The 13,078-nt window shown below is 50.1% G+C and overlaps 1 protein-coding gene across 8 annotated transcripts in view; it reads left to right on the top strand.

Annotated features, from left to right (window-relative positions):
- Positions 1-13,078, top strand: part of TTC7B (tetratricopeptide repeat domain 7B) — a 256,147-nt gene that overhangs the window by 202,028 nt on the left and 41,041 nt on the right. For all 8 annotated transcript variants that reach the window (XM_045451860.1, XM_045451858.1, XM_045451859.1 and 5 more), the window contains one exon: positions 6,292-6,432. In XM_045451860.1, coding sequence (XP_045307816.1) covers positions 6,292-6,432 — 141 coding nt within the window. The remainder of the gene's footprint in view (positions 1-6,291; positions 6,433-13,078) is intronic.

Raw genomic sequence — 13,078 nt, 5'->3', positions numbered from 1 at the left:
GCTGTCCTGATTTATTTGGCTGTCTTAATCTCTTTCCCACTCTGTGAAAAAGGGAAGTATCTCCTAGAATGGGGACCAGAGTCATTGATCGGAGGAACCCACAAGCAGGAGGCCTGGTTGTCATGGGAAGTGGGTAGGGCCGGCGGTTGCCTGTAGAGCACTCGAGCCCCACGCCCCTGTCACCCCAGCAGACGTGCTACAAAGAGGGGAGCTGAGAAGGACACGTCGCACAGCACAGCGAGGAACCCACCCCCAGCCCTAAGTCAGCCTCCTTAGAGAAGCAAGACCACTTCCAGCAGAAATCGGGGCCGGGGGTGGGGGTGGGGGTGGGGGGGAGCCAAAATGTTTAACGTTAAAAAAAAAAAAAGGTACAGAGATAAATAATGTTGATGTGAGAGTGGGTTCTCCTCCCCCTTCAAAAAATAAGAGACAGTCATCACTGGCTACGGAGGGGCTGTCTCCTTCCGCCCCAAGGACATCCTGGGTCTCAGAGCACAGGTGGCAGGTGTGAGGTCCCCGGCTGCCAGCAGTCTGCAGCGTCGGACTGATTTACTTTCAAGCCCTATCTCGAGAAACAGACGTTCTTTTCCTGTTAAAAGTGAAAAATTGTAAGCAAAGCTCTCTGGCAAGAACGCTTAGTCATTCAGGGTTGCTATTTAGTATTCGGGGTCTTTAAGAAGGTGTAACAGCTTCCATTTCCTTCTTATTGGAATTGTTTTCGGCGGGCGGGGGGGGGGGGAGGCACAGCTTCTCAGAAACTGGAAGCTGGACGAAATCTACTGACAGATAATATTGCATCATTTCATAACCGAGGGGAAATCAGTAGAGAGGTTCATCGGCCGTGGAAGATTTCTGCGTGCCCGCTACTGGAGTGGCTCTGTTTCTTTTCCGAAAAACTGTGGGGAGGCCAGGTATCTGCCACTGTAGCGTTAGGGAGAATGTGGGTGACCAGCAGAGAGAGGGGACCTGGGGCACAGCCCCATGCTCCATCACTCTCCCCATATTCATACACGTGAGGCATCTGAGTTGATTCTGGGGCCGCGAAGCAGAGAGCAGCCCGGATCCCAAGCAAACACACGCGAGCTGTGTCTACTGACTCTCCGATAAGCGAGTTTCATTGCACGCAGTGTAACACCTGTCCCTTGTTCCTGGACTTTGATGCTTGCCTAGTCACTAGGGGGGCAGGGTTCCTTCTCAGACCCAGTTTATCTGCTACACGCTGAGAAGATAGGAGGGGAGAGGGAGGGGCACACCCTTCAGACCATAGCCGCTTACCTAATGCCACCAGAACAGTCAGAAGGACAGCTGGAATATAAATATAGGCCATGCATTCAGTGACCACGCTTGTGAAAATAACGCCTCATTGAACATAACCAAGCCACGTCATTCATCGTGCCTTTGGCTTAACAAAACGGTTGCCTTCGAGATCCCTTTGAATGGTCAGATGGGGTTCGCGTACAGCTGCCACGTTGGAGGGCTGTGTGATGTCGACCACAGGTGTAGCGTGCTTTGGAAAAAGGATTTTCGTAAAGGCTGCAGCTGCACAAGCAACTTGAGCTGGCTGTTCCCAGTGTCCTGTCTGTGGCAGCGTTTCTCAACAGGGTTTTCAGCACATGATAGCAGCATGGGTCAGCAGAGGGGTTCAGAGCTTGGACTCACGGCTTCCTGAGGTCAGTGGCCTCGGTCCTGAGTCCTCTCGGCCATGGGGAGATGCCTGTCCACTTCAGTCCCCCGGGGCCACTCTGTTGCCGTCCCCTCCCCCCATCCCCACACACAGGGTGGTCCAAGGAGAACCCCGATGAAAACCCGGGATGTAGGGATCAGAACAGTTCATCAGGGGACACTTTGCCTTCGTAAGAGGTGCCCAAGATCACATTTTCTTTGGGGGCATCTTGGTGGCAGGGAAGAGAGAGCAGTTGGCTTGAGAAAATACAGATCTCAGCTCCAGGGCATCTGATCCCCACCCCCCACCCCTTCCGGACCATTTGGACAATTAGGTCACAGAACCTGGACCAGGTTTTAGGGCACATTCTCACCTGCCTGTGTCAGCTCTCGGTTCAGTTAGGTTTTGCGGTGGCTTTTCAGGACCTCGTGCCCTGTGGCTGAGGGACTGGGTGGAGCACCACAGCTGCTCAGCTTGCAAGGTTAGGACAGTGATAAGCACGTCTCGAATTCCTGTGCTAAATAAGAGATGTACAGCAGCCGGCCTCCCTGGCTTACCTGTGGAACCTGATTATATGGGAGCTGATTCCTCCAGAGTCTTGGATTTCAAATTAGAAATATGTCTTCTATTCCTTCCTCCGTCTGATTCCTTTTTTAAGCCTCAATTTGTCCATTTCTCTGAGGGTAATAATCCCTTCCACCCCCACGTATGCTGTGGGAATACATTTACTTTGGTGAGAAGGAAAGTGGTTGCTTTAAAAAAAAGTGTTGGTTAGAACTAGCATTCCTAGTTGTGTACCTACATAAATCCAAATCTATTTTGATATCGTATCTATTTTGGCACTTACCATTTTAGTCCCATGAGACAGTAAGATGCAGGCTGTTTTGGTTATTTTCTTTGATCAGATACATCCATTCTGATTCATAATCGTGTTTGTTTATTTTTTCCTCCAAATTCTAATCCAATGGAGGAATCTGATTGATGGTGTTATTGCCAGGAATAGTGGGTGTTAACTAGGAGATAATGTTGCCATTGTTACGAGTCACCTATTATTAGTACATATCTGAAGGCTCTGATATCCATCCCTGGTTTAGGACGCGAAGGGTCTCTGCCCTTGTGAAGCAGGTGTTAAAAGGGATTGACTGGGAAGGGAAAAAAAAATATTTCTGAGAAACCTCCGTTACCCTCCATATTTAAATGGCTTGGTTATATTAGAGATGGGAGAAAGTCACTGAGTGAGGTGACTTTAATCTAACTATGTGCCACACTCATTTGCAGTCCGGGTGCTTGGAGGCGATGACAGCCATGCTGAGAAACCCTTTGAGACCGTGAAGGTTCTGGCCTCGGAGCCACTGTTAGTCAAGGAGACTAGAGGACACAGACGTGCTTTTCCAAAAGAGGGAACCACTGTCTTCCAGATTTCAGACAGTGACGTGCCTGTTGACAGTAGTCATTCGTTCACTTTTTCGTTCCACAGGCCTTTACCAGGTATCTCTCACGGGCTTGGCGTCGTTAGCCCCTGAGAGCACCTAAATGCACGCTTCCTACCTTCCAGAACCACAGTCTAAGAGGGGAGACAGTTACATTAACTTGAACATGAAACGGTGTGGTCTGTTCAGTGATAGCCACACCCCTAGGGAGTATAGGAGCACCGAGGACCCAAGGCACCAAGGCCTAGCTTCTTACAGGGGAGGGGCAGGGGGAAGAAACAGAAGGCTCACAGCAGCCTTCCTGGAGGAGGTGGCTCCAGAGCTGGATTTAGAGGCTAGAGGCTAGATTTGGAGTTAGACTACTGTTTAAGCCCTACCTTTGCCACCCACTGGCCGTATGACTTGGGATAAGTTCATAACCTCATGAAATCTCAATTTTGTCCCCTAAACCGTGCAGATAACATTGTTAGCAGCCCCACAGAACTGTTTAAAGGTTAAATGAAATAATCTATGTGAAGTGCTAGTTGGGAGTGCCTGAAGCCTGCTACAACCACGTTCGCTAAAACTCATCATCACTACCGTCATCGTTTGCCAGAACTTATCCACAGTGAAGCATACTATTATGTGAATAATTAGCTACTTTGGTCATATATAGATATCACAAAGAGAAGGAACTTTAACAGTAGCTCTGATTAATTTGTTTGCAGACCAAATAAAACAGTGAATCCAAAGAGCAAAATTAGCCCCTCCAAAAGTCACAGGTCCCTTGTAGCAAGGGAACCATAGAACCTACTAGAAAATGTGTAGAATTTTTCTTCAGTAGTAGTTTATTGTTGTATTTTGTAATGAATTAATGACCAAACATTTGAAGCGCTTCTCAGTTTTGGTTTCCAGGGTGGTAAATATAGAGAGATATATAACCCCTATAAGTACAATCTCTTGAGGGGTTCTCAATAACTCTGCAGAGTCTATAAAAGGATCCTGAGACCAAGAGAATTGAGAACCAATGTTCTTTAAAGAACAAGATCTTCCTGGAACTCTGTTCTCCAGAGTCTTGGGCCGCAGGGAAGCAGGAAAACCCACGCTCGCTGCCTGGCGTGTGCAGAATATGCTTTCAGGCTTCTTTTGACCAAACATTAATGACATCTGCTTTTCTGTCTCTCCAGGTCGGTGGGTCTCAGTCTTAGCTGCACGGTGGAATTACCTGGGTGATTAACAATAGGCCTAGCCCCATCCCTAGAGTTAGTGACTCAGTTGGTGTGGGGGGTGGTTTAAAAATCCATGACATCATGGGTTTTGAAACACACACCCCCCCCCCCCCGCCAAGTAATTCTGATGTGAAGCCAAGGTTGAGAACCACTGTTCAAGGCAGTCAATGAGAAGGCAAGCCACCGTGGCGACGTCAGACTATAGCAACGGCAACCTTGTTTATTTAACTGACAGCTGCCCCTGAAACTCTCAGGAAAACTATATGAAATCTTTGTTCTCAAAGTTAAAATATTTATTTTCCATTAAAAAAAAAAAGTTCAAAACGAGACCAAAAAAATCAACAGCAGTGTAATCAGTTTGCTGTTTAGATTTTGTTTTTCTGTTTTTGTTTTTTCTAAGTAGTCAGACACACTTTGTCTACCCAAGAGTCAGTTCTTAGCTGAACTTCATTAGGTCTTCCGGATGGCAATGGCATCGACTGATGTCTTCTAACTCGGCCTCCGGTTCCTCCTCCTGTGTGGCCGCATTCACTCTGCAGGACTCACTTCCTTCCCGGGACAGAGGGCATGGGGGGTGGCCGGGGTGGGGGGGGCTCTCCTCTTGCTCGTCCTCGTGGGTGCCCTGTGTGGATTATCCACAGAAGGTGAATTCCTGGCCTGGTTTCCATCCACCTCCCATAAGCCACCTCCACCAAATCCCTGCTGAAGGATTTGAGTGTATTTAGAGGTATCTGTGTTTCCTTCATGTTGGAACAGTCAAAACGCAATACGGATGGCCAGTCTATTGCTGCAAATACTCTTAAAATGAATAAATTATGGTGCACTTCAAAGCCCCAACAGAAATTATTTTTATGCTCACAATTTTGTCTTATCTAGAGTATAACCAGCTCCGTTTATTTGAGTAGTCAGCATTGGTCTTTATATATTATCACTATTTGAATCCTTATAATAAGTTGATGGTTCCATGTTTATCTACATATTACACTTTATGATGAATTCAAATTTAGAATGTGGCCAGTGATAGAAGTATCAAGTTTTCACCTTGAAATAACTGAGACCCTTTCTCTCAGCTCTGAAACCACATCTCCAGGAGAGAACTGGGGGAAGAGGTGAGGACCAAGCCCCTGATGGTCTCCAGCCATCAGGACCCATAGAAGGGCCACACGAAGAGGAATGAGTCAATTGATTTCCGAATAGAAGTTCCTTTGCCAACTCCCTTTGCCTGTGAATGTGCTTGGTCCACACCTCTCCATAGCCTTTTAGGACAAATTTTACCCAAGAGTCAGGCAGGTAGCAACTCCTGAGCATAGGTGCCTTTGCTACAGCCCATCCTCCCTCAGTTTAGCCTTGATGACCGACATCTGCTTGTATGTAGGGTGAAAGCGTGCTCTCTCTCCTACTCCTAAGTCATGTCCTAGAATGCGGTTCCAAATCCAGGGGTGTTAGCCGCCTTGCAAAAGCCAGGGAGTGGAATGGCAAGTGGCTTGGTTTATCTTAAGAACGGCCTCCATCCCCAGGAGGCAAGGATGATTCCTCCCCCAGTCACCAATGCACGCCCTCCCCCCCCCCCCCCCCGATGATAGTTTCCAGGTTTAGGCCCTGACAGGGGTGCCTTGTAACTTTCCTTTGTAGCACTTCATTTATGCCACGTTTCCGCATGAGCGCCATAGCTGTGTCTAGCTGTACCCCTGTCCCCCCCCCCCAACACTCGCGCTGTCCTAGACTGAGCTCCTCAAGGGAGCACCTCCCACGGCATGTGCTCTGGATGTTGACTAAAAGATTAGCTGGAGCCTTGGATGGAAACTCAGGTTCAAGGCCATAATGATTGTCCGTATTTCTTTATGGACATAAGACTTAGAAACGTCCTGGGGAAGGAGTGTGTGTTCGTCTTGAACTCGTGTCTGTGTGTGGGAGGGGGTGTGGGGGGGTGACTAGTCAGTCGGGTCTGTCCTTTGACTTCTGATGCCGTCTTCTCGGAAACCCCTCACAGGCTCTGTCCACGCCACGTCAGTAGCAGCCTCAAGAGTGGAGCAGGCACTGTCGGAAGTGGCCTCTTCTCTGCAGAGCAGCGCCCCCAAGCAGGGCCCACTACACCCCTGGATGACGCTGGCGCAGATCTGGCTCCATGCAGGTACTGCCCTCCCCCTACCCGTGGGCCCTCCCACCACCCACACCCACACGACTGAGCCGGAGGCCGGAGCATCCTATGGGCACTTGCCTATTTGGCCTTCAACCCCACATCAGGAGAAATCACGGCCTTTGTGGTCACACGCCAAAATGCCACTACTTCCTTGCAGGAACCACGAGTTGCTGTGTATCTCCCCACCCCGTCCCCTGCCTCGATACCCTGACCCAGAGCCTGGTACAGAGCAGGCATCCAGTGGAAATTTTCTGATTGGACGCCAAGGGTCCTGGGGAGATCTCAGTGGCGGTTGTAGGGTTTGTGCTGCAGCAGGGACCCCAGAGCTACACCCAGGCTTTCTTTGCAGGGGACAGCGTAGTAGGGTGTCCCAGGCTTCAGAAGTCTGGAAGTCCATTACTCTTTACTGGCTGTGTAGACAGGAGCTAATAGCTTCACCCCTCCCCCTCAGGGTCCACATCTGCACAGTGGGGGTAATAGCACCGGCCTCCTAGGGTAGATGAACGCGGCGCCTGGCGCATCCTGGGGTCCCTGGGAGAGGGGACGGGTGTGTTGATGGCTCAGATGTCTTCATCAAGGCCAGGGAAGGGGCAGCGCTCTCGATGTCCCTGCCCCCTCTCTGTTGGCACTCCTGCTAATCCGCAGAGGCAGGGGCGGGTAGCAGCAAACACAGGGCTGGAAACCAGCCCAGAAGGCAGATGTGATTGCCCCCCCCCTCCAGTTTCACATGGTTGCTGCCGCATAGCTGGAGATCCCCCAAATAAATCCCACGTGCAGGCATTGCAGCAACGAGCGCCCCCCCCCACACACAGAGGCTCCGGGTAGGTGATGGCTGCGGATTTCCTTCCGTATTTATATCTGGGTATAGACGGTAACTTCTGTTCCTCAAGTTTTATCACTGGGTCTGCGAGACCCCCAACTGGGCCTTCCCAGGCTAGACCCTCGGGGTGCACAGCGGAAGGCCAGATTCGGCTGAGGAAAGTACTTATTACCCACCGTTGTCCATCTATTTAGTCGTCTTTTGCCAAGGCTCATTATGTGATGTTGAGCCTTGTTTGGAACCATTGGCGGACCTTTGTTGGAAACATGGTCGGATCTACCTGGCTTTGGCGGGTCACAGAGCCAAGCTCAGCCGGCCTCTTCTGTGTTGGCATCTTTAATTGAGCCATAACCACTCCCGTAAATTAACAAATTACATTCTTCTAAGTAGAAGTACAAAAGAGGGATGATTCATGAATGTGCTGATTGTTCTTCCTGCGCAGACGCTTGCCAGCATGTGGCCTCTCGCCGGGTCCTAGATGAGCTGGCGCTCAGGACGTGGGGACAGCAGCAATGCCTTCCTCTGCACTAATGCCGCTCTCCCACAGAAGAGCCCAGTCCCCAGTCCAGGGCCTGGCACCTGTCCCATCCTGCCGCCTGATGAGCGGTGACTCCAGAGTGCAGAGAGGGAAGGCTTCAGTGTCAGGGCCGGCCAGGAGAGACCGGCTGACCCTGCAGGGCCAGTGTGGGGGCAGAAGTGTCTTTTGAATTTGAATTAAAGTTGGGATTTTGGAGGGCCACAGTCTAAAAAAACCAGAAGAGCTGAAGTTAGTCCTTCTAGGCTGGAATGAACTTCCTTGACTTCAGGGACACTTCTTCTTGCCCATTTCTTGGAAAAGTCAGTGACCTGAGTGAGGGTCACTGAGTTCCGGAATGGCCTCTCCCGCTGGCTTGCTGCCCCTTATTCGGTTATTCAGACTCTGTTCCTTTTTGCATATCCCACGTGACTCTTGGGAGGGAATTTTGTGGCTGCTGATGAGAACATTGAAGAACTTGGTAGCGAAGATTCAGTTTAGAGCTCTCCTTGAATTTTTACATGATCACATAATATCCACTTCTCATCGGCACAGCTTACAGCACAGAACACAGTTCTCGTTGTTAGTTTATAGGTGTGGCTTTTAATAATCTACAAGTTGGTAGGGGGGGGCGGGGGGGGGAGGGCGGCTCCTGAGTTGCTCAGTCAGTTGAGCATCCCACTTCGGCTCAGGTCATGATCTCACAGTTCGTGGGTTCAAGCCCTGCATCAACCCACTGCTGTCAGTGCAGAGCCCGCTTTGGATCCTCTGTCCCCCTCTTCCTCTGCTCCTCCCCCACTCACGTGCCTACGCTCTCTCTCTCTCTCTCAAAAATGAATGGAAAAACATTTAGAAAAAAAACAGTCTACTAGTTGGTGTCATTGGACTGTGGGAAATGAATGCCATACCTGCCTTATAAACTCTGGACAGAATATTCATAGTGCTTATGTTACGTGAATGCACTGAGTAAATTAGAATCTTATGGGGTCTGTGCCATATTGACTCTTTCAAAACAATGACTTTGAGTCAAGATTTAGAATCGGATCATATATTCATATAGTCTTTGGAGAGGTAACTTCAGAATGAACTGAGAAAATAACTTCCACTTAACCATAAGACCTTACCATCTGTGGTTTGAGCTCTACTGCTCTCAGAGGCAAGATAGCAGTGACCAATCACCCCGCCCCCGCCCGCCCTGCCCAATGTCGACTCTTGGACAATTTGTGGTTCCATCGTCAGGCCTAGCAGTACTGCCAGATTCTGTAAATTTTGCAAGCTTTGGAAGAAACTAATTAGATCAAGGCCTAACGCCCAAGGCCATGGTGTTACTGTGGCATTTGTGGGTCTCTCCTCTCTAGATTGTGTTCTCTGGTGAGCTGAGTATAGTGGGAGCTCATGACGAGAGCCCATGGTGAGGGGGCCCCCGAAGCTAGCAGGTGAGGTCACTCTGAGACAACCTTCGATTTTCAGCCTATTGGATGAGCAGGTCCCTGGGCCACTGGTATGTCCATTTGAATGGCAAAGAGATCATGAATTGGACACCAGAGCCTCCAGCTGCCCTGTGAAGGAATGGGCCAATGGCCTAGCAGGGAGCACAGATCCGGGAAGACCAAGGACATTTGGCCACATAGGGTCCCTCCATTCCTGAGCGGTGGGACTCACTCCCAGTTCACACCCTTCCCTCTGACCTCCAGCTCTTCACCAGGACACCTGGTGGCTGACCAGCATGGGTTGTGTGTATTTTGTTCCTCAGTTTGTTGGGACCTCCCTGACAGTTTTATCTAAATTATTATTTTTTTTTCAACGTTTTTATTTATTTTGGGGGGGACAGAGAGAGACAGAGCATGAACAGGGGAGGGGCAGAGAGAGAGGGAGACACAGAATCGGAAACAGGCTCCAGGCTCTGAGCCATCAGCCCAGAGCCCGACGCGGGGCTCGAAGTCACGGACCGCGAGATCGTGACCTGGCTGAAGTCGGACGCTTAACTGACTGCGCCACCCAGGTGCCCCTAAATTATTTTTGAATAAAGAGTACCTTCCCCTGGTACACAACTGGAAAGGTACAAAGGATAGAGAGTGAAAAGGCTCCATCCTGCCCCTGAGCCTCAGCCACCCACCCACAGCACCCTCTGCTAGCAGGTCCCCTGTGTGCTTTCCTGAGCTGTCACTCGCAACACAGAGGTCATTGCTCATCAGCACATGTAACGCTGACTCAGACTTTTTCCTGGCTGCATAGTATAAATCATTATATGACTCCATTAGTTAACAGATTATTTCTAATATTTTGCCATTATGGACAATGCATCAGTAAGTATCCTTCCAAATATTTATTGCTCTCTATGTTGCGTGTAAGATAAATTCCTAAAAATGGACTTGATGGACCAAAGGGTATACACTCTTCAATTTTGATAAGTTTGGTCACATTGACTTCCACAAAATAGTACCAACTTATAGCCCCGCCAACAGTGTGTGAATGGCCCATTTTCCTGCATCCTTATCAACACGACGAACTCTCAGACTTCTAGATCTCTGCCAGTCTGATAGGTGAAAAGTGGTATTTCAATCGTCTGTTCATGGTTTCTGCTCATTTATCTTCTTAGGTACTGAGCTTTCCTTTTTTATTTGTAAGCACATGTTATGTGTCAAAGAAATCTGCCTTGTGTCTGTGATATGAGCTATAAATATTTTCTCCTGTTTTTATTTTGTTAGTGTTTTCGTTGGTCTTTTTTTTTTTTTTTGGCCAGTTTTTAAAAAATATATTTATCAATCTTTTCTTGATGGCATCTGGGCTTTACATGACATTTACCCATTTTTATGGTCTCCTTTTCAGAAGTTCCAAGCACCTTCTGGGGCCATTGGTATATATACCATCTTATAAAGGTCAGAGAGGAGGGGTTATCTCCTCTCCTTTGTGGGAGAACCCAGGCCAGATGGAAATATGTGCCTCTGTGGTCTTACTGGGGAATGAGACAGACTCAGGGGAGCTCCGTTAGAGCACGTGATGCTTATTGTATCGCAAAACCCATTTCCCTAGGTGCCGTACTTCTTTAGGAGGCAAACCGATGGTTGGCCATCGGAGACTCACACATTCACAGACCTTCCAGGTTGAACCAGAGCCTTTGCCACACCAGGCGGCAGCTTTTTGTTGCCCATCTTTTAGTTTCCACGTTGGGATGGCGGCTAAAAATGACTTTGCGGTAGGTGGTTAATTTCTGCTTGTTACTTACTAATAATTATAGCTTTCACTTTGGCGCTCTCACAGTTGAAACTAGCGGCTATTCTTAGATGTGCAAGATCAGATTTTCTGATTTCTGCTGGGAACTTAAAGCGGTGATACTCTCACGAATTCCCTGGCCCTGGCCCAGCCTACACCCCGCCCCCACCCCCTTACCGGGCTCCTCCCAGCCTCCCAAAGGCTGCATCCGCAGGATCGAGGGGTCATCCTGTGGCATAGCCCCCAGCTCCCAGATGGGTGGTGTATGGGTCACCGCACAGAAAGCCCCTGCAGGAGGGAATGCTCAGTACCTGGGGGTCGGGCGAGCCCCATTCAGGGCCAGTCTAGATTAAGCAAACCAGCCCCTGCTCCTGCCCGGAGTGGCTTTGACTAAATGGTCTACATTCTATAGGTAGCTAACATTTACCAAGCACTGTCCAGGTATCAGACTTTATTCCAAAGACTTTATATGCCTTAATTGCCTTCTGAGGTGTAAACACCTTAATCACCCCATTTTACCTATGAAGAAACGGATACACAGCTGTCAAGTCACTTGCTTAATGTTACATGGCCAGTAAGGGGAGAAGCCAGAATTCAGCACCCCCGCTCTAACCCCGGGTGGGCGCTCAGGCGTTCAGCACAACGTCTTCCAGCACGTGTTTATGGGCCATAGTCAGAGTGAGGCTCAGGAGGGCAGTGGTCATAAAGACAGACACGGTCCCTGCCTTCATGGAGTTGACAGATGTGAGAGAAAACAATTACAGATTAATTCTCATTGTGCCACGTGCTATGAAGGGTCAGGGTTGGTCTCTCATGAGAACTGACGACAGAGGTCGCCCCAAGCCGGGAGCTGGAGCAGGTCTGGGCATGGGACCGAAGGCCTGAGGAGTGATTGACGGTGGTTGGGACACGGGCGGGGAGGCACAGGACAGCACCCGGGAGGCCTGCAGACGGTGCCGGAGAGTGTTGGAGAAATGGCAGGGCCCCTGGGCCTGGAGCCTAAGGAGAAAGAAACGACGTGGCCCGAGGTGAGGCACAGTCCTGCAGGGCCCCTGGTAGCCATGCTAAGATCTTTAACTTAATCCTAAAAGCATTGAAAAGCTACCAGTGGCCTTCCGGCAGGAGGGTGAAAGGGTCAGACGGGTGGGAACAGAAAGAGTGGAATACAGAGGGTGCGGCTCGGTGTCTGAGGCAGAGGGAGGTGGGCCCTGAGACGCACTGTCCAGCAGGATCCATAGGACTCTCCGGTGGGTGTGAAGTTGGGGGAGAAGGAGAAAAGAAGAATCTGGGAAGAGTTCTGTGTTCGGGGCCTGAGTCAGCGGGTGACTGGTGACGCTGTTCTCTGTGATGGGAAGCCATGGCGGGGGAGCGGGCATTGAGAACTGATGCATTGGGGTCAGGGAGGAAGGGAAACCAGAGTCGTGTTTGAACTTGGAAGTGTCTGGTGCCTGAGGATGTGCAAATGAAGACGGCATGTGGGCAGCTGGACAGTCAAGCCTCCACGTCAGGTTTTGGCTAGAAACAGACATTTGGGAGTGAGGATTTAAGGCCAAGAGGTGTGATAAGAAGGCCCAGGAAGAGAATGTCCAGGAAGCAGGGAAAGGGACAGGACTGCGTGTGATCCAAGCCCCTCCCACATTTAAAATTTGGGCGGCGGGAGGGGAAAAGCCAAAGCGAGGGCAAGGAGGGGGAGGTCAGGGAGGCAGGAGGGGAACCGGAGAGGTGGCACTGTGGCAGCTGAAAGGGTTTCCTTCCAAGGGGCCTGTGCGGCGCGATCAAGGGCTCTGAAGTCGGGCTCGTGAAAATCCCGGTGTCACCTGGGTGTAGCCTGGTGCTCTCCGACAGAAGATGAGGGCAGTTGTGACAGCTACACCACATAACGCATGGGGAGTGTTCAGTGGGCAGCAAACGCTTGAGAACTCCTCAAATCACTGTTATTAAGGAGGATACGGCTGGTAGGACGTGCTGCTGGGAGGTTGAAGAGGTACAGACAGAAGCATTTGTTGGTCGTGGCGGATGGGAGTTGTCGGCCGCCATGACAGGTGAGGCTTTGGGGGCCAGAGACGGAGCCTCCTGATGTGGCTGCAGGG

This window comes from Leopardus geoffroyi, chromosome B3, assembly GCF_018350155.1.
Source record: "Leopardus geoffroyi isolate Oge1 chromosome B3, O.geoffroyi_Oge1_pat1.0, whole genome shotgun sequence".
NCBI lineage: Eukaryota > Metazoa > Chordata > Mammalia > Carnivora > Felidae > Leopardus > Leopardus geoffroyi.
The sequence above is the reverse complement of the archived record's forward strand: the minus strand, read 5'-3'. Positions and strand labels throughout refer to the sequence as shown.